The sequence below is a fragment of the Paramisgurnus dabryanus genome, chromosome 13, assembly GCF_030506205.2.
Source record: "Paramisgurnus dabryanus chromosome 13, PD_genome_1.1, whole genome shotgun sequence".
Lineage (NCBI taxonomy): Eukaryota > Metazoa > Chordata > Actinopteri > Cypriniformes > Cobitidae > Paramisgurnus > Paramisgurnus dabryanus.
In genome coordinates this window covers 16,178,984-16,200,989 of record NC_133349.1, presented here as the reverse complement: position 1 = coordinate 16,200,989, position 22,006 = coordinate 16,178,984, and the positions used below count along the sequence as shown (strand labels likewise).

At 38.6% G+C, this 22,006-nt stretch overlaps 1 protein-coding gene across 1 annotated transcript in view; it reads left to right on the top strand.

The window, feature by feature from the left end:
• The window catches only part of itga8 (integrin, alpha 8), a 72,440-nt gene that overhangs the window by 23,013 nt on the left and 27,421 nt on the right, over positions 1-22,006 (top strand). The window contains exons 13-21 of the mRNA XM_065298129.2: positions 2,211-2,402; positions 10,640-10,685; positions 13,468-13,575; positions 15,791-15,846; positions 17,971-18,125; positions 19,639-19,776; positions 19,990-20,057; positions 20,246-20,393; positions 21,857-21,949. Coding sequence (XP_065154201.1) covers positions 2,211-2,402; positions 10,640-10,685; positions 13,468-13,575; positions 15,791-15,846; positions 17,971-18,125; positions 19,639-19,776; positions 19,990-20,057; positions 20,246-20,393; positions 21,857-21,949 — 1,004 coding nt within the window. The remainder of the gene's footprint in view (positions 1-2,210; positions 2,403-10,639; positions 10,686-13,467; positions 13,576-15,790; positions 15,847-17,970; positions 18,126-19,638; positions 19,777-19,989; positions 20,058-20,245; positions 20,394-21,856; positions 21,950-22,006) is intronic.

Sequence of the window (22,006 nt, the reverse complement as noted above, 5' to 3'; positions counted from 1 at the left end):
GTGCTCTTTAAGGTACAACTGATTTTTGCACAAAAATGCGATAAATTTTGACCCATTCAATGTGATGTTGGCTATTGTTACAAGTATTACTGTGCGACTTACTGTATGGCTGGTTTTGTGGTCACATTTGTGTAATTCTACAACATGCTCTGCTATACAGTTGTATATTACTATTTTATGTCTTTATGCAAAATATTTCTTATAAAATAATGGCCATATTGTCTATATCATTAAACAGATTTAACTAAATAAGTTCATAAAGTTTTTTAGAATAGACATAAATGTTTGTACCTCAGTCAAACTCTCCTTTGGAAAATAAGTGTAAAAATTCAATCAGAGAGCCAGAGAATGTGATGTCTATGAGTTTATAATGTCTAAGTGCAATTTGGGGCCCATACTGTGGTCTCTTATGTCTATAAAACGGAGTCTTTTTGCCACTTATGGCATGTTGTATGTTTAGACAGTTGATTAAGCCCAAGCCACAATATTAAGTGTCTTGTAAAGACTCTTAATGAATTCTTTCTCTCTCTCTCTGTAATGTCTACCAGTTGAGTTGGTGCTCCACAATATACGTCTACATAATTTATAATAAACTTTTCATTCCTGTGGTGATCACGTCAGTATGCTAAAGCTGAAGATCATACAATGTCAGCTACTGTACCCACTGCCAAAAACAGGAACAGGAAATCACCAAAAACATACAGATATTTATAGAGAGGAACTATCCCAAGAGAAACAATGAAATGGAGTGCATTATTACTATACATACGCTGACGCACGTGCACACATACACACACACGGTGGTCCGGTCGAAGGAAATGAGCGCTTTCTTGTGGTGGTGATTTTATTTTTCTATGTGTAATTAAACTTTTCTTCCCCTTTTTCATCAGAACGAATTGCTTAGCCTAAGAGGATATCTAAGAGCACACATTCCCCTCAGATCTCTTATTAGTCACGGCCACTGTATTCTGTATCCTTTTATCCTTTTATTTACCACCGAATTTGCTAGCTTTTTTCTCAGCGCATTGAGGCTGTAGATCTTTATTGTATTCGTTCCTAAACTTTAAATGTACCCTGCAGCGGGCATCTTTGTCCGGGGGTCAGCATTTGTTGTGTCGGTTTGTGGCCAAATGTAGGTTAATGGCTTGAGCAGGGTTTCTAACAGAAGAAACACTTGAAAGGTTCTCCTGCACTGGAGATTTATTGGGCATGCTGTAGTGGACTTGGACGTGTGTATGTGCATGAGTCTGTTATTGTTGTGTAATAGCCCCTCGGTGCTCAGGAGAAAGAGCAGTCGCTCCCTGTGGAGCTTAAGTCATGGGTTTTCATTTCTACATGAAAGCATCCTTGTTCCTCTTCACCATCACAGAAATCATCAATAATTGATGATAAATGGCAATTGTACTACTCCACGTGAACCCAGTGTGAATTCTAATAGGAGCTATAGATGAAAATCCTAAACTGTTGTATAGTTTGTGTAGCAGTTACCCAAAATTCATTTGCTGGGTAAAAGCTATCCAGATGGAAAGGTTGTGTTACATGCCCACATCCTGGAAAATTGCAAAGCTACACACAGTAAAAGAAAATCTAACCAAGAGTACATTCAATACAGATTTACCTCCAACAAGGCCTAACATGTTTTTTTGCCAAGAACAATGTGTTTTATGCGATGAATTATTTGCTGAGATCATAATACTTTCAAAATAATGATTTGGTCCTGTGTGATATGTTCAGTCAGCACTTAAAGGGGACATGACATATAAAAAATCTGACTTTTTTACATGTTTAAGTGCTATAATTGGGTCCCCAGTCCTTCTATCAACCTAGAAAATATGAAAAAGATTAACCCAGTAACTTAGTTTTGGTAAACCATTCTCTGCAAGCATGTGAAAAATTAGGTCATTGAAATTTGGCTCCCCTTGTGATGTCAGAAGGGGATAATACCGCCCCTTAATCTGCACTATCCAACCACATCACTGCCATTTAGTGCAGAGATCAGCTCATTTGCATTTTAAAGGACACACCCAAAACGGCACATTTTTGTTTAAACCTACAAAAGTTGCAATTTTAACATGTTATAATAAATCATCTATATGGTATTTTGAGCTACAAATACGTACTCTGGGGACACCAAAGATTTATTTTACATCTTAAAAAAGTCTTGTGAAATGTCCGCTTTAATATATTTGGATTCTCCATCTCTTTCTCAGATGTTGCAATAGGGGCTCCGTTCGCCGGGGAGGATCGTAGCGGTCGAGTCTTTATCTACAATGGTCAGAAGTCTGGTCTGATGCTGGAGGAATCTCAAGTGCTGAAAGGCACCTGGGCCTCATCTGCCATCCCAGCAGGCTTTGGGTTCACCCTGCGTGGAGATTCAGACCTAGATAACAACCAGTACCCTGGTGAGTAAAGAAAAAGCGTTCGTCTCTCCTATCTCTTTCTGTTGCTTCCCTGTTATGCAAGTGTATGTTAAGGCTATCAGATGGAAAAAGAACCTCTGGACATTAAAAGACTGAACTGTGAGACATCCAGGTTGAGTCACGTTGTTGGCTTTTTCATCTCTTTATTCTCAATCTGATCTGATGTGGTTTGGATTTCATTTCCTGTTTTGATGGGATGTGCATACTTTTCTCATTTCTATGTTTCTTACTATTTCTCTTTTCATAGTTTATACAACAATCTTTCCTCAAGTATAATCTGACCCATCTGATTTTTGAAATCTCTATGTAGATGCCACATCAAACCATACATGACATGCATGAATGAGTGAATGACATTTCTGCTCATTTTTACCCAGTGATTTTACTTGGGAAGGTTGGATAAATCTCACAAAACATTTATTTAGATATCATTTGCAGCCATGGGTATGACAGGTGCAGGTAAATAAACAGCCAATTTGTAGCATGAGTTTTTTGTTTTACACTAAATTCCTGTGGGTGGGGTTCGCTCATTGTAAACCATTCTTTAAAAAGTATCCCTTTCATGTCCCTTCGCAGTTACCAAGTTTATCTTCTTGCTGGTCATGACGTCTATACGACCAGTGTCATGATGACAATGTTCGACATTCATGGTTATTCTGTACAGTGCTTTTCAAAAGTGAGATGGTTGCATTGTTATATAGTTTTTTTTTTTTACATTACAAAGCTGCACACTTGCCTGCTAAGTATTGTAAATAATATTTGAGATTCAAATAAGAATCTGAGGGACAAGTTATAATTATTTTCTGTGGAAACCGACAGCATGACATTTAGTGGATACAGTTGTTCAATAGGATGAAGTGTCTGGCTTGGCATATGAACAGAGACACAAAGCTCTGTCAAACAGAAGTCACAGAGGCGACCAGGCACACAAATGTTGTGATAGCTGCTATGATAACTTCAGATGTTTTTGTGGATTAGTTCATATTGGTGTGAACTATCCGAGAGAATACATGGAGCTTTAGGAAGAACAGGAATCTAAACGTACTCAAAATCCATCCCAGCTGTGCCGTAATCCTGCTTTGCCTTAACGAAACATGAATTAACGGATTCATTGAACAACAGAATCATCTCCCCGTAACGTTTTTCATGATTTCAACAAGCGACGAATGTTCGTTCCTTCTGTCTTTTCATCTCCTCTTTCATTTTTTAATTGCATTGTGGTAATTCATCAAAGCAGACGCAGTCACATGCTGTCGGTAAAGAGACAGGAAGAGAGAGGGGGTAGACAGCTTAAGCACATGTGTGTTGTGTGAATGTGGGGCGCTTGTTCTTTTATAGCGACAGGATTGTTGACTTATAATTCATTATAATAAAAATCCATGTATGAAAACAATCCAAGGTATGAAGACATTCCCAGGTGTACACACCCACATGCAGTGATGTAGCAGAGTGATGTTGAGCAGAGCCAGGAAGCCAACAGAAGCAAAGCAGATTTGTCTGTCTGTTTATCTAACGGCTAATATTGGCAGCTGTTTGCCAGTAACTCACTATAGACATTAAAAATTAACAAGTCTTTATCTTTACACAATAAAACTAAAATAACAGCCTCATGCAGAGCATTCTGGGAACCAAGGGGAAAAAACTCAAAAAGATTGATGAGGATTTCTGGTTCCTGGAATGCTTTGCATGAGGCTGTTATTTTATAGTTTTATTGTGTAAAGACAAAGACTTGTTAATATTTACTGTTCATTGAACTTTGAACAATCTGTTGCCAGTAACATGCATTTAAATCTACAGTAAGTTACTGGCAAACAGCTGCATAACTACAGTAAATTGTTTGCAGTGTATTTATACAGATAAATAGACAACAATATTTGATACAGTAAGTGTAAAGCATATACAAATAAATCAGACGTGTTTATACAGTTTATATCTTTCAAAAAAAAATTCAAAGCACAATTAAAATTCCTGTTTTGCTCACATTGAACTATTTGTAGTGCACATGCACATATAATACATTTTCTCTGTTTATACTTAGTTTTTGTATATCTATGCTTGAAGTTAAGGTACGGATTGGAGTTAACCTGGTGATGAAATGCAGAGTTAAAGTCAAAGGTCACAGGTCATTTATCCTGACCTGTTAGAAGAGCAGTGGAGATTATTACTCTGCGTTTCCTGCCCATAGCTTCAGGCACTATTTCTCACAGACCGACACATTCACATTGTACATTCAGAAACAATTATTCTGTTAATTTAACAGAGCTTAAGCTATTAACTCCTTAACGCATCAAACAGTATTTGTGATTCAAGAACAAGCAGTGATGTCACCAGCTGCTAATAGAGAGATGCGTTGGATAAGCAGATTTTCACTCACACGTACAAACATGTCACAGACACCAAAACCATCACATAAGTACTAGAATAAACACACTAGTGGGAACATATACATGTATCACCAGTAATCACAGTTATGTTTGCTTTTTTACTCGATAGTCATACCTGCCAACATTGGGATTTGAAAATAAGGGAAATTTCCTAATTCCTAAAGGGAATGTATAGGTATACCTTGTTTAATTTTTGTATGGCTCTCTGTCTTCTGCAAGGGCTTGTTATAAACATAGGTTGCAGACGTTGCGTTCCTTAAAGGTGAAAGAGAATGATTGAACGGGGTATTTTTCCTTGTTCTGTGATGTGACATGTAGACAACAAAATTTTGGTTGGGTCTGTAATGCCTTAGAAGCTTCCTAAAAACTTCTTTCAAGAAGCTATATTAGGGTGGGGGATTTTAAACATGTGGTTTTGCACCTATTTGGCGTCTCTTCGGGCTTAATGGCAACCTCAATATGAAATGCAAGCACTTGATGCTGATTGGCTGTCCTTGAAACAGAGATGTTCAGAATGTCTAGCATTTTTCGTATGTTCGTGAATGCGGGTAGACTACCGTTATTGAACTAAGACATGGTAAAAATGTATTTTTTTTCATTCTCTGTCACCTTTAACACCTTTTAGTTAAGCAGTAAAGCACAAACAGCAGCATTTGCCACAAAGTTATAAAAAATTCCACATCCCACCACACATGCTCAGTGCAGACATTTGAAAACTTTTCTTCTTCTTGTTTTACTGGCGAGGGTCATTTAAGTGACATGTTACAGATATACTGCCCCTGCTTTACCGGAGGTAAATCAGTGGGATTTTTGATAGAAAGATAAGAAATACAGGACAAAATAATTAAAATTTTTTGAAAGGGATGATGGCATGATAGAATGGTAAAATATGGAGAATTCCTGGAAAAAACGGGAGGGTTGACAGCTATGCTGAGAGTTCACACAAAATGAAATTTGGTTCACCCAAAAATGTAATTTATCCACCTTAACCCTTATGTGTGTAGGGGATGCTTTCATCCACTATGGGATTTTTTTTGTCCTAATTTGGCCACAGAAAAATATTGAGGCTGCACAAAAACTAAAAATGCATCAAAGCCAATGTTTTTACTAATGTTTGCCCAAGACTGTGAAAAGGGAAAAAAATCCAGTCCACAATCACTTTTTGTATTGAAAATTGGTCTTTCTGTGTGTGTTTATTTCCAAAATCAGTGACATCACTTATGATCTTGGCAATTAAAGTTAAAATCAAGTTAAGAGTTAAAATCATGGAATTTTTGTAAACATTTGGTAGTTTTGATCAGTATATTAACAGATTTATGCAAAAAAAATAGAAAAAATATTCCTCTGATACATTTTTACAGCCGTTTAATTTAGTGGATGTAAAGGGTAGTAAATTTGAACAATGCACTAGGGTTAAATGTTATCCTAGGTGTATGCCTTCTTTTCTTTAGCTGAACTTAGTCAAATGGCATGGTTCACCTTAGCTTTGTAATGCATTAATTGGTGTCTGGTTTTCTGAAGCCCATACAGTATATAATCATTAAAGTAATCCACGTGAGTCTAGTTGGTTAATGGATATTATATGTAATTTTCATATTTTGAGGGTATTTTGATTTGCACCCTGAATAGTCCACTTACTGTCACTAACTATTAGCATATGTTATAAACACTAAACCAACTTGTTTCTAACACATATTTAAGTGTTTATGAAGAGTTTGGTTCTGAAACGAGATAAATTTTTTCAAATATCTTGTTTTTTGATTGTGCATTCCAGTTAATATCAATCAAACTGCAGTTGGTTTGTTCTGATTTAAGCCTTCAAAACAAAAACAAAAAATCCAGCTAAATAGCACAATAAAACACAATAAAAACATGATAACATAATAATAAACATGTTTTGACAACCAACAGTTAACTAGTTTTGGAACCAAACTCTTCATATATAGTTGTGTTATCGGCACTCAGTTTTCCGCAGCTGCTGCATCACATACTGTAGCATAAAGATTCAGCATCAGTTTCTGAAAGGGTTAAAGCTGCGCTCAGATCCAAATTCCCCTTCACATAATAATTCTTTACCACATTACATCCAGAAACATGATACTGGTGTATTTGTGTGAGTCATGACCTGTTAGAAATGTTTGTGGTGTTTGTGGAACTTGGGTGGGCACCATACGCCTTTAGGCAGAGATGAACACAACCACACACAACCTCTCCAATTCTCATTCCTTAGACCAAAATCTGCATTTATTTCTAACCCGACTAGAACTCTGAAAATCCTGATCTAACACGTTTTCTCATCGCACATCCACAGAGAGGCATCCAAGTTCTGATTACTTTGGACAGGTAGAAGTGGATCGATAGAGGATTGTATGTCAGGTGAAATGAGAGAGGAACTTAAAGCTGAAGCTAAAGGAAAGGGTTGGATTGTTTGGCTGTGCTCAGGCATTTTTCTGGTTGGATGAGCACCTTTACTAAAGATGACTATAACAGACTCCAGCCCCATTAAAACCCAAGTGTGTAAGCTGCCCCCATCTCTCCCTCCATCCGTGCGGTTGAGACTCCTGTGTTGTGCTGGCCAGAGGGTTTCGACCTGAATATTTTCAAGTTGAGTCTTACAGTAGACACACGCACACAAACACTTCATTGCAATTGTAAGGAAGTCCAACCTACAAATGCAGTTTCCAGATGTGAAAGTAATAGATGAAATTATTCTCTCATCTACTTAAGGCAAGGTGAGATTTCAGGCCCTCCGGAGTTCCAGTCTGTCTGTCGGTATTTGCGAGCATTTCCAGCATTGTGTCTGAGGTGTGTTTTCTGTCACAATAGCAAAAACCAAACGCATTGGTTTGGATTTGGCTCTTTGCCATTGATATCACTTTCCTGAAGGCAGGACTTGACGGAAAACCAAAGCCAATCAACCTCAGAGAAACTGGAATTGAAGCCGCAGTCTCTGAGCACTCATTAGGGTGCTGGAACTCTTCTGGAACATTCCTGCCTGTAAGTCTCGGAGTTCGCCTGGCTGTAAGCATCCCTACAGGACCAGTTTGTACTCTTCCTTCCTATTAATGCCTTGTAAAATTTTACTGGGGAGACAGAATATTATTTTGCTTGACTTTGATGACCGCATGAAACCAGTCTGGTGTGATTGTTAAATTGTAATGTTTAAAATCCGACACCTATCAGTTTACCAGTCATCTATCAGAGGTTTACCACCACTAAAATAAAGTCTAATGTTCGGATGGTAGTATGGATAGGGATGCTATTTAAGATTTATACCACATGGCTGTTGAATGCTTTGAGAAATGTTCCAGGGGTATGCATTATTTTTCAATAAAAGCACACCTGACCTGTCAAATGTCTTATAATAACCAACAGGGCAATGTCTATGGTGACCATGGTATAAAGGAAATAATTGACTCCGGTCCTTTGAATTACTTGAAAATAATAATTTGTGTCGTCCCGCATTACCTTGGTGTTCATTAGTTTCTGTCATCAGTTATTCCTTACGTACTTGTTTTTAGCAAATGATGTTATTTTATCAGAATATACTTGCCAATGGAGAAAGGTCATCTACCAGCAGGGTCTAATGGGGACTAATCAAACAAAGATTAAGCTCTTGTTGTACACGGTTTCACGAAATGTCAGAGATGAATGAATGTTATTGCTTTAACAGAGGCTACAGTGAAAGCACTTAACCACTAGAGACACACTGCCAAAAATTCTGTATTTCATATCGGATACAGAGGGTATGGTGTGTATACCCATACTTACTACGGTACATGGTGGTATTTTTGTCAATGCCCAAGTTTAGTTTTTAAAATTTAAAATGTATGAATTTGGCAGTAGTGCCGTGCATGTGCTCAAGATTTTCTGATCGCGTTCCGGAATTCGTCGTGTCGTGCTCACATTGCTGCCAGTCGCTAATGTTTTTTTTGGCAGGGGGCCCCCTTCGTCCATTTGCGGAAAGGGCACATGGGCATCAAAAAAGGCTCATTGGGCAAAGTGGCAGCAGCTCATGCACCCTTCATCTCAGACACTTTCATCTCAATCCGAGTTACAGGTCATTTAAGGTGTATGTTTTATACACTCACGTAAAGGATTATTAGGAACACCTGTTTAATTTCTCATTAATGCAATTATCTAATCAACCAATCACATGGCAGTTGCTTCAAAGCATTTAGGGGTGTGGTCCTGGTCAAGACAATCTCCTGAACTCCAAACTAAATGTCAGAATGGGAAAGAAAAGTGATTTAAGCCATTTTGAGCGTGGCATGGTTATTGGTGCCAGACAGGCCAGTCTGAGTATTTCACAATCGGCTCAGTTACTGGAATTTCACGCACAACCATTTCTAGGGTTTACAAAGAATGGTGTGAAAAGGGAAAAAACATCCAGTATACTGCAGTCCTGTTGGGGAAAATGCCTTGTTGATGCTAGAGGTCATAGGAGAATGGGCCGACTGATTCAAGGTGATAGAAAAGGCAACTTTGACTGAAATAACCACTTGTTACAACCGAGGTATGCAGCAAAGCATTTGTGAAGCCACAACACGCATAACCTTGAGGTGGATGGGCTACAACAGCAGAAGACCCCACCGGGTACCACTCATCTCCACTACAAATAGAAAAAAGAGGCTACAATTTGCACGAGCGCACCAAAATTGGACAATTGAAGACTGGAAAAATGTTGCCTGGTCTGATGAGTCTCGATTTCTGTTGATACATTCAGATGGTAGAGTCAGAATTTGGCATAAACAGAATGAGAACATGGATCCATCATGCCTTATTACCACTGTGCAGGCTGCTGGTGGTGGTGTAGGGGTGTGGGGGAGGTCTTCTTGGCACACTTTAAGCCCCTTAGTGCCAACTGGTCATCGTTTTTATGCCACGGCCTACCTGAGCATTGTTTCTGACCATGTCCATTCCTTTATGACCACCTTGTACCCATCCTCTGATGGCTACTTCCAGCAGGATAATGCAGCATGTCACAAAGCTTCTTGAATAATTTCAAATTGGTTTCTTGAACATGACAATGAGTTCACTGTACTAAAATGGCCCCCACAGTCACCAGATCTCAACCCAATAGAGCATCTTTGGGATGTGGTGGAACGGGAGCTTCGTGCCCTGGATGTGCATCCCACAAATCTCCATCAACTGCAAGATTCTCTTCTATCAATATGGGCCAACATTTCTAAAGGATGCCTTTAGCACCTTGTTGAATCAATGCCACGTAGAATTAAGGCAGTTTTGAAGGTGAAAGGGGGTCAAACACAGTATTAGTATGGTGTTCCTATGTTGTTGAAGCATGAAAAGACAGTTATGAAAGAGGGGAGAAACGTTGTATCAGGAAATGCACATTTTAAGCCCAAAACTTCCTTAAAAGTAATTTATCATTTCATTTTGATGTACTGTAACAACACAGCACATATACTATAGGTTGAGCCACAGGTTTATTGTGCCCACCTTCAATGAGAGGCGAAGAAAACCATTCACCATGGCATATTTACCTTATCTTAATCATATCTGACAGATCTGTATTTCTGACTAAAGATTAAACCCTCAGACATTCTCAGTGGCTTTCTGAGGTTTCTACTTGGCTCCGTTCAGGGACAGCAGGTGATGTAAGATGCGAGAGCAGTAGAAGCAGAAACGGGTCGACGTCTTTGATGGAGTCTGCTGGAGGCCCAAATCACTTCCAGCTGTAGCGTGCTTTGAAGCTTTACGATCCAGCCACTCGCTCTCATTCTCTTTCTTCCCCTTTCTCTCAACATGCATTTTTCTGTTTCATGTGTCCTGTCAATCCTGTACCTCTCTAAGTGTATTTCACTCTCTCCACAGATCTGTTGGTCGGTGCCTTTGGTGTGAGTAAAGTTGTGGCGTACAGGTGAGATTTTACTTTAAATTCACCATAGAAAAACTAAAATATAGCAACAAGCATTTATTCCGGTCTTCTCGGTTAACTTGCAGGCTCATATAAACTTCAGAGAAACTCACAAATGTTTTCCCCATTAGAGTGAGTGGTACAGCAAGCACCTGTTTGAGGTTTAGCTGGAAGAGCTTGAGACATATAAAGTAGTTTTTCACTCATCTATGATACCACAGTAACACTTTTGAAATTGCATAACAGAAAATATTGAAATGTCTGGCCCGATGATGTGCCAGTGAAGGATTCCATTGCTGGAGTCGACACGTCCAGTCAACGAACATTACCTACAGACTTTCAGCATGTCTAGTCTGAATAACAAAGACTCTAGTTGTGTTTTAGATCAGAAATGTTTTAGAATATTTCCTGCTCCAAAGGCACCAATACACATTTAAGCATACCTCGACACACACTCTCACACACAAGGGGTGTTGCAATGTCAGTGTTAAAACGATTAGCTGTTGTGGGCTCTGGTGTATTTGTGTAAGCTAACATTTCCACTGCTAATCCGGTTTGAGCTCTAGTCTCAACAGACTGAGAGAGCATGCCGAGCAGAAAGACAAGACTCATGTTAACTTCTTATTTACTCAGCCTGTCTGATGCTGTATTAAGGCTCTAAATGTTTAGTTTCTGTTGGTTAAATGTCCTGTAAACAAAAAGTTTTTGTTTGGAAAACCACAGATAATCTGGCCCTGCTTCTCTGAAATTGGCTTATTGAGACATCACCTGTTTTTAGGACATCCCTGGGCTTTGTAAATGGCAAAAAAAGAATTAGGGGCCAGCTGAACCTTTCTTTGGCCAACCAGAAAACTAACTAATCAGAAACAGTTTATGTCTGGACAACATTATTGCAAGTAAAAATGTATGGGTCATATATGGGTCAAAACACATTACTGGTCCGATTTTCTGAAATGCAGTAGTGGCCAAAAGTGGTGTCCCACTTTAAAGAACACCTATTTCATTGCTAAAAAAACAATCTAATTTTGTATATTTGGTATAATACAATTTGTTGGCGTGGTTTATGGTTAAAAAAAACACATTATTTTCCACATACCGTACATTTTTGGAGCTCCACATTTCACTCTCTTCCTGAAACGCATGGATTTGAAAAACTCTTTGCCCTGATTGGCCAGCTAATCTGTACGTTGTGATTAGTCTGAATACCTATGACGTCAGCTGGAAATGTGACGCTCCTTACCATGTTTGAAAGATTCACTCACAATACAATGGTAACAGGAGTTAACTTACGGGCTGTGAGACAAAGCCAGAGGAATTATGATAATGTTAGGGTTTATTGTCCACGTGAATTGCACAATAGGTGCTCTTTAAAGAACTGATATCGTTGTATTCAAATATTTTTTTAAAGATGCATTGAAATTTTTGTATGCATGTTGCATTGGTGTGTTTGAAGTATAAACCAAAGCTCAACATTGAGAAGAATGGGTTGTCAAAAAATTACATGCAGCACATGTTTTATAAAGGCAAACTCTTTACCATTTTAAACTCTAAAAAGGGACATTTTTAAGGGTTGACTATGTTTTACGACCCACCAATTGAATACTTCTGTTTTATGGCATCGATTTAAGAATACAGCACAATTTTATAATTCATAAATTATTTTGTTGACCCCCTCGCTATGGATTGTAAACAACCAGGAGGCATTTAAAGCAAATGTTGTACAAATCCCCCCAACATCACAATTGGTCACTACCAATTTATATGACAGTTAAAAAATTAAAAACCTAACTTGCAGATAGTACTGGTGTCCAGATAAATGGTCCATGTTACCAGCTGGCCTAGACCAGTACTGTGTTTTGACTGAGGGGCAACCTTCCGATCCAACCCGATCTCACGAATTTCCATGGCATAGTCAAAGAATAATTTTTCGTGGCCCTAGCCTGGCTCCGCCCTCCTACGTTCTTCCGCTTCATTTCGCTTCAGCAGTACGTCTGGGACTGCTCTGTAGAGTTTCGTTTTCTCCTGCAAAAATCTGCAGGACCAATCAGCGAACAGATGGGGGTGACTAAGAACGATGATGTTGAGGTCGTGCGTCAGTTTGAGTTGTAGTTCAGTAATGGCAGCGGAGAAAGACAGATGGGTTACTCAACTGTTTTGTCCTATTTTTTACCATTGTCGCTTCGGTTTAGGGTTAGATTTACATAAAATGACATCCCTACCCAAATCCAACTCTAACCCCAATGCCAGGCAATAATTGTTTAAAGTTTAGAAAATATAAAAGAATACATCAGAAAAAATACTATAATCCAATACCTAAAATGACATACTAACGCAACCACAAATCTTACCCTAAACCGAAGCGAAAATGGTTTGAAAATAGTAAAAAGCAGTTGAGTAACCAATCCGTGAGAATGCCACGGAAAAATTAGCAAAACATTCTGTGGCTATCCCACGGAACTTTGTGAGATCACGTTGTCCGATCTCTCTGATGAAGCCAATACGGAAGTGACTTAAACTGGTTTCAGCAACCAGCCACTTCAGCTTCACCCATGTCCCGCCTCTTTACCCATTTGCACTTTTCCGCGGGTGATGCACGGTGATGCTCGGCCAAGATGCCGACGGCAGGCGACGCCACTTTAAGCTTCAAAAATGCTCTTCACAAACCAGTAGATGACGTCATGGACACTACGTCCATATTTCTTTGCAGTCTATGGTTTTGACCCATATCAGTGTGTTTTCAATTTTTGTGCTGTTATTCCCATTGTTCATTACTCCTTTATGCCAGGTCACGACCGGTGGTCAGAGTGGACGCTCAGCTGATTTTAACACCCAGAATTCTTAACCCCGAAGACAAATCCTGCCGCATGCCCAATTCTGATGACATGGTCACCTGGTAAGTATTCCCTTCACATTCTTCCAAGTATTCTCATTGGCCCTGACACTGTGGGTAACTCTCATACTATGTGCTTTATGTCAAATGTATACACTTAAGCTTTTAATACACTCTGTCCCTGTTTCATTTAGTGTTTAGCTGTTAGGACAGATATGTTGAACGCATGTTATTGGAAGAAAAATACATGCTGGGCCGAGGAGCTACGGCTGACTGGGAGGTTTAAAAGCCATGTGGTCTCTACTGCCACATTACGGCAGTTTTTTTCCTTCTCTGTGGTAAACCTAAGTGTTTCTGGAAGTCTCCACGCATTCTTTCAAGCCACACAAAAACGCACACAACCCAACACGTAACACGTTACGTAGATGGATATTGTGTGCTACAGCTAGTTATGGGCCCCATGACTGTAAACATACTAGATATGTTTGGCCGCTCAGGCCGCATGTGCCTATATGTTAGTGTTGGCGTTGGGAAGAAAGGACAAGAGGACGAACTGAAGTGCAGAATTCTGCAAAAACATAAGAGTAGCTTAGCAAAATGAAAGTAATGTGTGTTTAAACATAGAGACACAAGGAGACTCACAGGGGGAAACAGAGACAAAACAAAACAGACGTGGGCAGGGATTACAGATGCGGGGTAGAAGAGCTTCCACTAGGGTCAAAACAGGGGTTGGGGTCAACCTCCGGGCATTTGAGTGTGTGTATGTGCACAGGCCTGTGTGATTATGCATTGTGTTTACCCTTGGGAAAAGTACTAAAGAGGCATCATTGAATAATGCAGAAAGCCTACTTCCTTTCCTAAATATACATGCCATGAACACACACACACACACACACACACTCTCTTTCTGTACAGCGCACACACTTCTTCAATATTTTGCTATGCTGTTTAAAACATTTGACTACCTGGAGGGGTCATGACAGGGTTTTTGTGGTTGGAACACAATGCACAATGCTGGACCGCATCAGGCCGGGCCTCATGGGTATTCCGTGTTGTATGCAAAGCACAACATTTTGCCGTTTATCACTCATTTAAACTCAGACATGCTTAATGCTGTGTAAGTGGGAGTGTGTATGTGCAGAGGGGGGCTAATGGGGTGTTTCTGATTAGACATATTTAGGTTGCATGCAATGCTATGCCATTAAGACTGCTTTGGTAAATCCCCGTGCACAGATATCATTACAGGTTCCACAGAACGGAAATAAAGTTGTTAAGCACCAGCTGGCGAGGTGCGAGCATGCTAGAATAAGTGTTTAATTTAAAACATTCATTTCTGCGGGTGTAACGTATGCGTGCGTCTCGCGATGAAATCGCGCAATGCAAATCTCCAGGCCTGGTTTATTTGTGTTGCTTTGGCAGTGATGGGGTGGTTTTAAACAGAGCCCTACGGCAACCGAATTGCCTTCTTTAGATTCCAGCTAATAAATTGTGCGAGACAAAGTTGGGAACGTCCTGTTGCATGCTGATATTTGATAAGAGTGTGTGGGAGTTTGACAATTAGACTTTAAGTAATATCTAGGAACGTCTCATATAACTGAAGGTTTCAGAATGTTCCTAAGTTATTTAACAATACAGCGGGTCTCATTCACTAAGCATGCATACGCACAAATTAAATTGTTTGTGAAATGTGCGTACGGACGTTTTAACTTACAAATTATGATTCAACCAAAACTTTCATACTAAAATTTCTATTTGCAATAATGTAAGAACAACTTTGACCACACGTGCGCAATAATCATGAACATTGTTTGTTAAATCATGATTTGTAAATTAAATCGTCAGAACGCATATTTTAAGAAGAAATTTGTGGGTATGCATGCTTAGTAAATGAGACCCAGTGTTTGTGAGGGATCTCAGAGAAAGAGAGAGAGAGATTTTTTCCCTTCACCCCATTTTCAGACAGGAACAGGAAGTTGTTTTGGCTATTTCTTGGGTTGCTGTAATTGGTGGCCTCTATTAGCAGAATAATAGGGAGAGGAGGAGGGAGAGATGGAGAGATAAAGGCTGGAGAAGAGGCTAATAGAGTGGAGGCAAATTCAATTAAGTCATTAAATATTGAGAGCCACAGAATCTCTCAGCGTACCATGTTTCCATTCGGCTACATACAATGATATAGTGCATAAACACAAACGTATCCAAAATCTTAACACTGCTTTTATGTTGTCATTGCTTTTAGATTGAGTTAAGCTGTACTGAATCCTTTCTCTCCATTTTTCAGTCTTTCAGTAAATGTGTGTGCTACGATCTCTGGGATTGGAATTCCTGATTATGTAGGTAAGTGTATAATTTTTGTCTCCCTCTGGTGATAATCAAGTTTTTATTGTTGTTTATGTCTATGTAGTGTGTTTTTAATATGCTTTAATGCAAACCATGTGCAAGTTCATCATTCAACAGCACCATTGCGGAGTATTTTCTCCATAAAATTGGAGACAGTGTCATTATCACGCTTTAAAATCACCTCGGTTTTCAACGCCACAAACATGTAACCAATCACATCAGTTAAACGAGTGGATCAGTACGCGAGCATGCGCTGCTCACATGTGCTGTGTGAATGCTATTACCTGTTAACATAAGTGCTAAAACTTAGCAGCTATTTCTGAAACTGACGAATGTAGCATCTATGTCCATATATATCTATGGTCTGCTGCAATTGAGTGGAGACAGGGACTAATTTGCAACTAACAACTAATAACTTCGCAACTATAACTTAGCGTTACATTAAAGCTTTTTTAAAGCATGAAGAAATTACTGTCACAAAAAAACTTTTACATATGCTATTTTGATGTTCAAAGACAGTGGCGGCCGGTGACTTCTTTTTTCGAGGGCGCATGATGCGAAGTTCGTCACAACATGTATGTAGCCTTTCATGTGTGTGGTTCTTATTTCAAAATATATGTTCGGTGCAGTGGCTGAACCTATGTGCATCACGTGTTTTGTCAAAGTAAGTGCCTGCTACAGACGCGTCTAAAGGGTTTATTACTGTATAAAAGAGACGCTCGCGTTTGCCAGATACTTGCATAATCTCATGCGTAATTAGAGTTTAGTGTTAAGGGAGTGTCTTGTGTATATTTTGTGAACATGAGTGTCTCTTTTATCATAAATGGTTTTGACGCGTGTGCAGCAGGCACTTATTTTGACAAAACACGTGATGCACATGGTTCACATGATGCAACAAACACATATTTTGAAAACACGAGCAACACACATGACACTCCTAACACATACACTAGTCAACATTTGAAGTGGATCAAAACCTTTCCTAAAAGTTGTCTTAAAACCAATACCCAATATCCGTTCTTGTCTTAGGACAACTTGGATGAAAGTTTTTGATCCACTTCAAATGTTGACTAGTATATTTTGAATTTGCACACCTCGGATGAGCCGCCACTGTTCAAAGATGAGTTTTAAGTAATAAAATGATCGACTACAGAGGGACTTTAAATGCATTTCATTTAACTAAACTGGTGTCGTAAATTTATTAACGGAAGTAATTTATTATTGTCGTAAGTTTTTTTCTTGTTTCTCCATATATTAAAGATGTTTGGCTTTTTCAAAACAGTGTTGACATTTAACCTAGATAAAATAATTCCATAGATATTTTCCTATAAGACTTTTTTTTAACAAATTACAAATGCCTGTGAAAACCCAGTGATTCATCTTTAATATTGAATAAGTCCGAGTGGAATTTTTTTTGATGTTCCTTTCTTTCATAATTATTATGAAATTTTAGCCTGAATTTCACAGGCAGTGTCACATACAGTATAAGAGGCAATCAATCACAAAGATCTTAAGTTTTACATCCTGACACGTTTATGCTATCGTTTATAATTAAAAAACTTTTCTAGAGATAAAATTAATAGGATTTTACAGAACATTGCTTGGTTTATTGTACAGGCAACAAAAGCTTTAATCATCCAATAGCTATCGTCTCCTGGTACTAGCTGTAATGTATGGAAACATTTTTGTTATTCACTATAAAATACAATATTCGTTTTTACAAGCACTTGATTTGTTTGCATGTAGGTATGTCTTAGCACCTGTTGAACATCTGTGTGTAAATGGTCCTTATAATGGCTAAAATGAAAAAGGTGCCAAGCTCAGTTACACCAACAGGCAATAAAAGCCACTTTCTCAGCACTTCTCAAAAGAGGTCTGCTAAAAACTAACTGCTTACAGTTTTGGACATGACGAAGAGCAGGTGTGACTGAATGTATTTCTGTGCGTGTGAGACCGCATGTTTGTTGGAATCTGTTGTGTGTTGTTCAGAAGCCACAGTGATTAACGTTTAAAACTTGCTGTTTTTGTGGTCCAAATTACGTGTTTGGTCCAGGGAGAAATTACAGGAATTGAGCACTTGGATGCAGAACTAACAATAGCGTGGTTATGTTTGTCTTTCAGCTTTGAGAATGGACCTGCAGTTGGATTGGCTGAAGCAGCGTGGAGCAGTGAAGAGAATCTTGTTCATGGACTCTCACCTGCATCACCGAACCCAAAACCTTGTCCTGGGTCAAGGAGACCGGCAACATTGCCACAACTACTCAGTTTATCTAAGGGTAAGTCTTACATTCAGCACATCCTTTGCTAGGCTGAAATTGTTTCTCATTAAAACATTCTTATTTCATCTTCTTGACATAAATGAAATCATGGGAAAGTTAATTGTGAGCCAAACTAAGCGCCTAACACAACACAGCTCATCTGGATCAAATAAATTAATAGATTTTCACCTTTTCATGACACTCTTATAAACATGACACCAAACTGTTCTCTTATACTTATGAATTTAATTAAGTTTTGGGTATATAATAATCCAATCCAATTTGATGATAGTCACAGGCAAATTTGCAGATTATTAAAATAAATGGCAAGTGTAAAGCGTGAGAACAAAAATGTTTGGTTAATAATATTAACATTAAGATTGTAAACCATATAAAAATGCATGCATGCGTGCGTGTCTTATTACTCTGTCACAGGCGGCTGCCGAAGTGTTCATAAACAAGATTTCCTCCATGAATCTGTGCTTTACTATTTAGAAACATAAACACATTTTCTCGATTCCTTGAAGCTTAAATTTTTATTGTTTTTGGCTTTCTAAAGCAAGCCTGTTTATAAAGAAAATGGACTCATTCCATTTTAAAGGGGACATACCATAAAAATTTGACACTTTCCATGTTTAAGTGTTACAGTATAATTGGGTCCCGCTTTTATCAACCTAGAAAATGTGAATAAGTTCAACCCAGTAACTTAGTTTTGGTAAACCATTCTCCACAAGCATGTGAAAAAATAGATCATTGAAATTTGGCTCCCCTTGTGATGTCAGAAGAGGATAATACCGCCCCTTAATCTACACTTCTAACCACAGCACTGCCATTTAGTGCAGAGATCAGCTCATTTGCATGTTGCACATGCTATAAAAAATAATATATATGATATTTTGAGCTAAAACTTCACATATGTACTCTGGGGACAACATATTTGACATCTTAAAAAAGTCTTGTGAAATGTCCCCTTTAAACTATGTTATGTCCAATTATATACGATATGTCCCTCTTTTAAATAGCCAAAATGATTTACTTACTGTATGTTACAGCCCGTGTTTTGCTACAGTGCATGCTCAATAACATTTAAAATAAAAAAATTCATTGTAGAAGGTATTTGATTGGACAAAACACTGTGGCGGTTTCCCGGACAGGGCTTATCCTAGTCCCAGACTAAAATTCATGCTTGAGCTGCTTTTATTTTAAAACACCTTGTCTTGACTCATTTTAATATATATGGGTGACATTGTTTTGTCTCAAGTAAGTGTTTTTTGTAGTGTATGTTTGTAAAAACTTTTTAAAATTTCCTAATATAAATAAGGCCTAATCCTGGATTAACCTAAACCCTTTTCGAGAAACTGCTCTTCATCAATGTTTTTGGTCTATTTTCATGTATAATTACTGTACAAACAATGTATATGTTAGCTAATTTTATTATGTTTAAGAAATACACTATCATAGAAGACGCATGGTTAGTGTTTTTTCTTATTTACTTTATCTAACCTCTCTCTGTTTTTCTGTTTGTATTCAGGATGAGGGTGAGTTTAGGGATAAACTGAGTCCCATAAGCGTGGCATTGAACTACAGTCTGGATCAGAACTCCTCTCCCCCTGGATTACAGCTGCGGCCCATTTTGGATCACTACAGCAAGACCTTCCACCACGAACAGGTTAGCATTCACTAATGACTGTTTATCATTGCTTGCGAGTGGCTGTGTGCATGCATCTGTTCATGGTCACATGATATAAATAAGGAAGGCACGACATGTGGGTCGAAAGAAGATTTTGAAAAATCTACGTTGTCTAATGTAAACAGAGTTAAATGAAAATGCGATATACAGTACATTTTGTAACGGTTATTTTTGCTGTATTTTTTCCCCTAGGCAAACATCCTGTTGGACTGTGGGGAAGACAACATGTGCATCCCAGATCTCAAACTTTCTGCTACAATGTAAGCCCATGGCGGTAGTTATGCATGTGTATTCGTGCCGTAGAGCAACTGTTTGTATATTTGTTTTAATTAATGTGCAGTGTAGCTTTGCAGTTATTTATGTTTTAAAAGCATGCAATTCCCTGATTTTACCTTGATGTTTTTGTGTTGAAACTGAAGAGTGATTTTAAATGCATTTCATTTTTTAGGGACCGAACAGAACTTATAATCGGGGATGACAACTTGCTTATGTTAACCATAAATGCAGCCAATGAGGGTGAGGGTGCGTACGAGGCGGAGCTTCACGTGACCCTCCCACCAGAGGCGGACTATATCGGTGTGGAGCGCAGACGTGAGGTACACATCACAGACAGAGCAGACATGGAAAAAACATTTATTAAATAATTTGAACAATTACACTCTTAGCTTCCAATGGGAGTGTGGTACTCTCAGGTCAATTTAACACATTTTACAATGTTTAAAATCCATTAAGGACATTTCCACAAATTGTCTCTCAAAATCAGCAAATGTGGAAACAGTCTGCAGAATCCATCTAAAGCTAGCAGAGTGAATGTACTGAGCGGATGAATACTGTACTCGGTAAAAGTCATTAGTTTAATGTCTTCCATTTATAGTTAATTAGTTCTATTTTAGTCTCTGGTTCTTTCTTGTGTTTAGATTATGAATCACTCAATAAATCATATTTCTCTAGAAACCTGACCGTGCAGTTTATTTTGCTTAAACGGGCTCTCTCTTAATTATAACACTGCATATAAACAATGTATATGTGTTTAATATTAACAATACAAGACACATATACAACATTTTGCTGTTTGGTGCAGCAGTCTAACATGTGCGACCAAGTCAGAACAAGTAAACCGCTCTAAATCCATCGGGGCAGAATGCTAAATCTGTAATCCATTTCTAGGCCGGAGTTAAAAACATAAACATGGGCTCTGCAGGGTCTTTGATGTAGTAATGAGAGAGGAATGCAATGAATGTTGATCTAATTATGGGTAAGGTTTCTTATTAAAGACTGCCTCTCGTATAGGTGTACGCTGTACTGTATTGCTGATATTATACAGACTGCTTATCTCATTTCATATCTTCTGATGTCATTCAGTCATTCTCGGCAAACAAGCTTCCTCCTGTCAGATTATTAAGTAGACACTGGCGCTCTGTTGAAAAGATTGCGAATGCTTGTTTTCTATCAGTTATTCGTTTAACAGATGCCGTATAGTGCTGGTAATTGCTGTGCGTGTTTGAGAGTGGCTCTTAATGCGATTTGCACGGCTCTCGAGGGAACAGACTGGTTATAGTTTGGGTGAGAGGATGTGGAGATGGTGAAGATGCGGGTAGGGTGAAGAAATGACAGGAGGCGGGGCTTCGTTGATTTATGATGTGATTACTATCAGAGAATTCGTCATGTTTTCTCTTTACTCCTCTTCCTCTATTTTTTCCCCTTGACCCCCTCCCCAGAGCCCTGTTTTCAATGGATCATTACACTTAATGATGGGGTTTGTTATTATGTGAGCCATTTTGTGTTTGGTACCCCATGTAAGATAAAACTTGACCATAGGGGAATAACTTTTTGGGACTTTTTGTTGACGTTTTGGTAATACGTTGAGGATGGGTAGATGATGGCTTTATTTAAAACGATAATCTATGGAGAGTCCGACTTGATTGGATTGATCAAATTTAAAAATGAATGTGACATTTCTGCCACAGTGTTTATAGGCAAGCACTTTACCAACATTTTTTCCTTCAGCACACATGTGTGTATATATAAATAATAAAGAGTGGAATTTTCTCAATCCCAGGATCTTCAGAGGCTGAACTGTGAGCACAGGACCGAAAATGAGACCAGAGTTGTGGTGTGTGACCTGGGAAATCCTATGGTGGCTGATACCAGCGTAAGGAACACAATTTTACCCAATCTGAATGAAAGAATGAATGAATGAATGGGAATA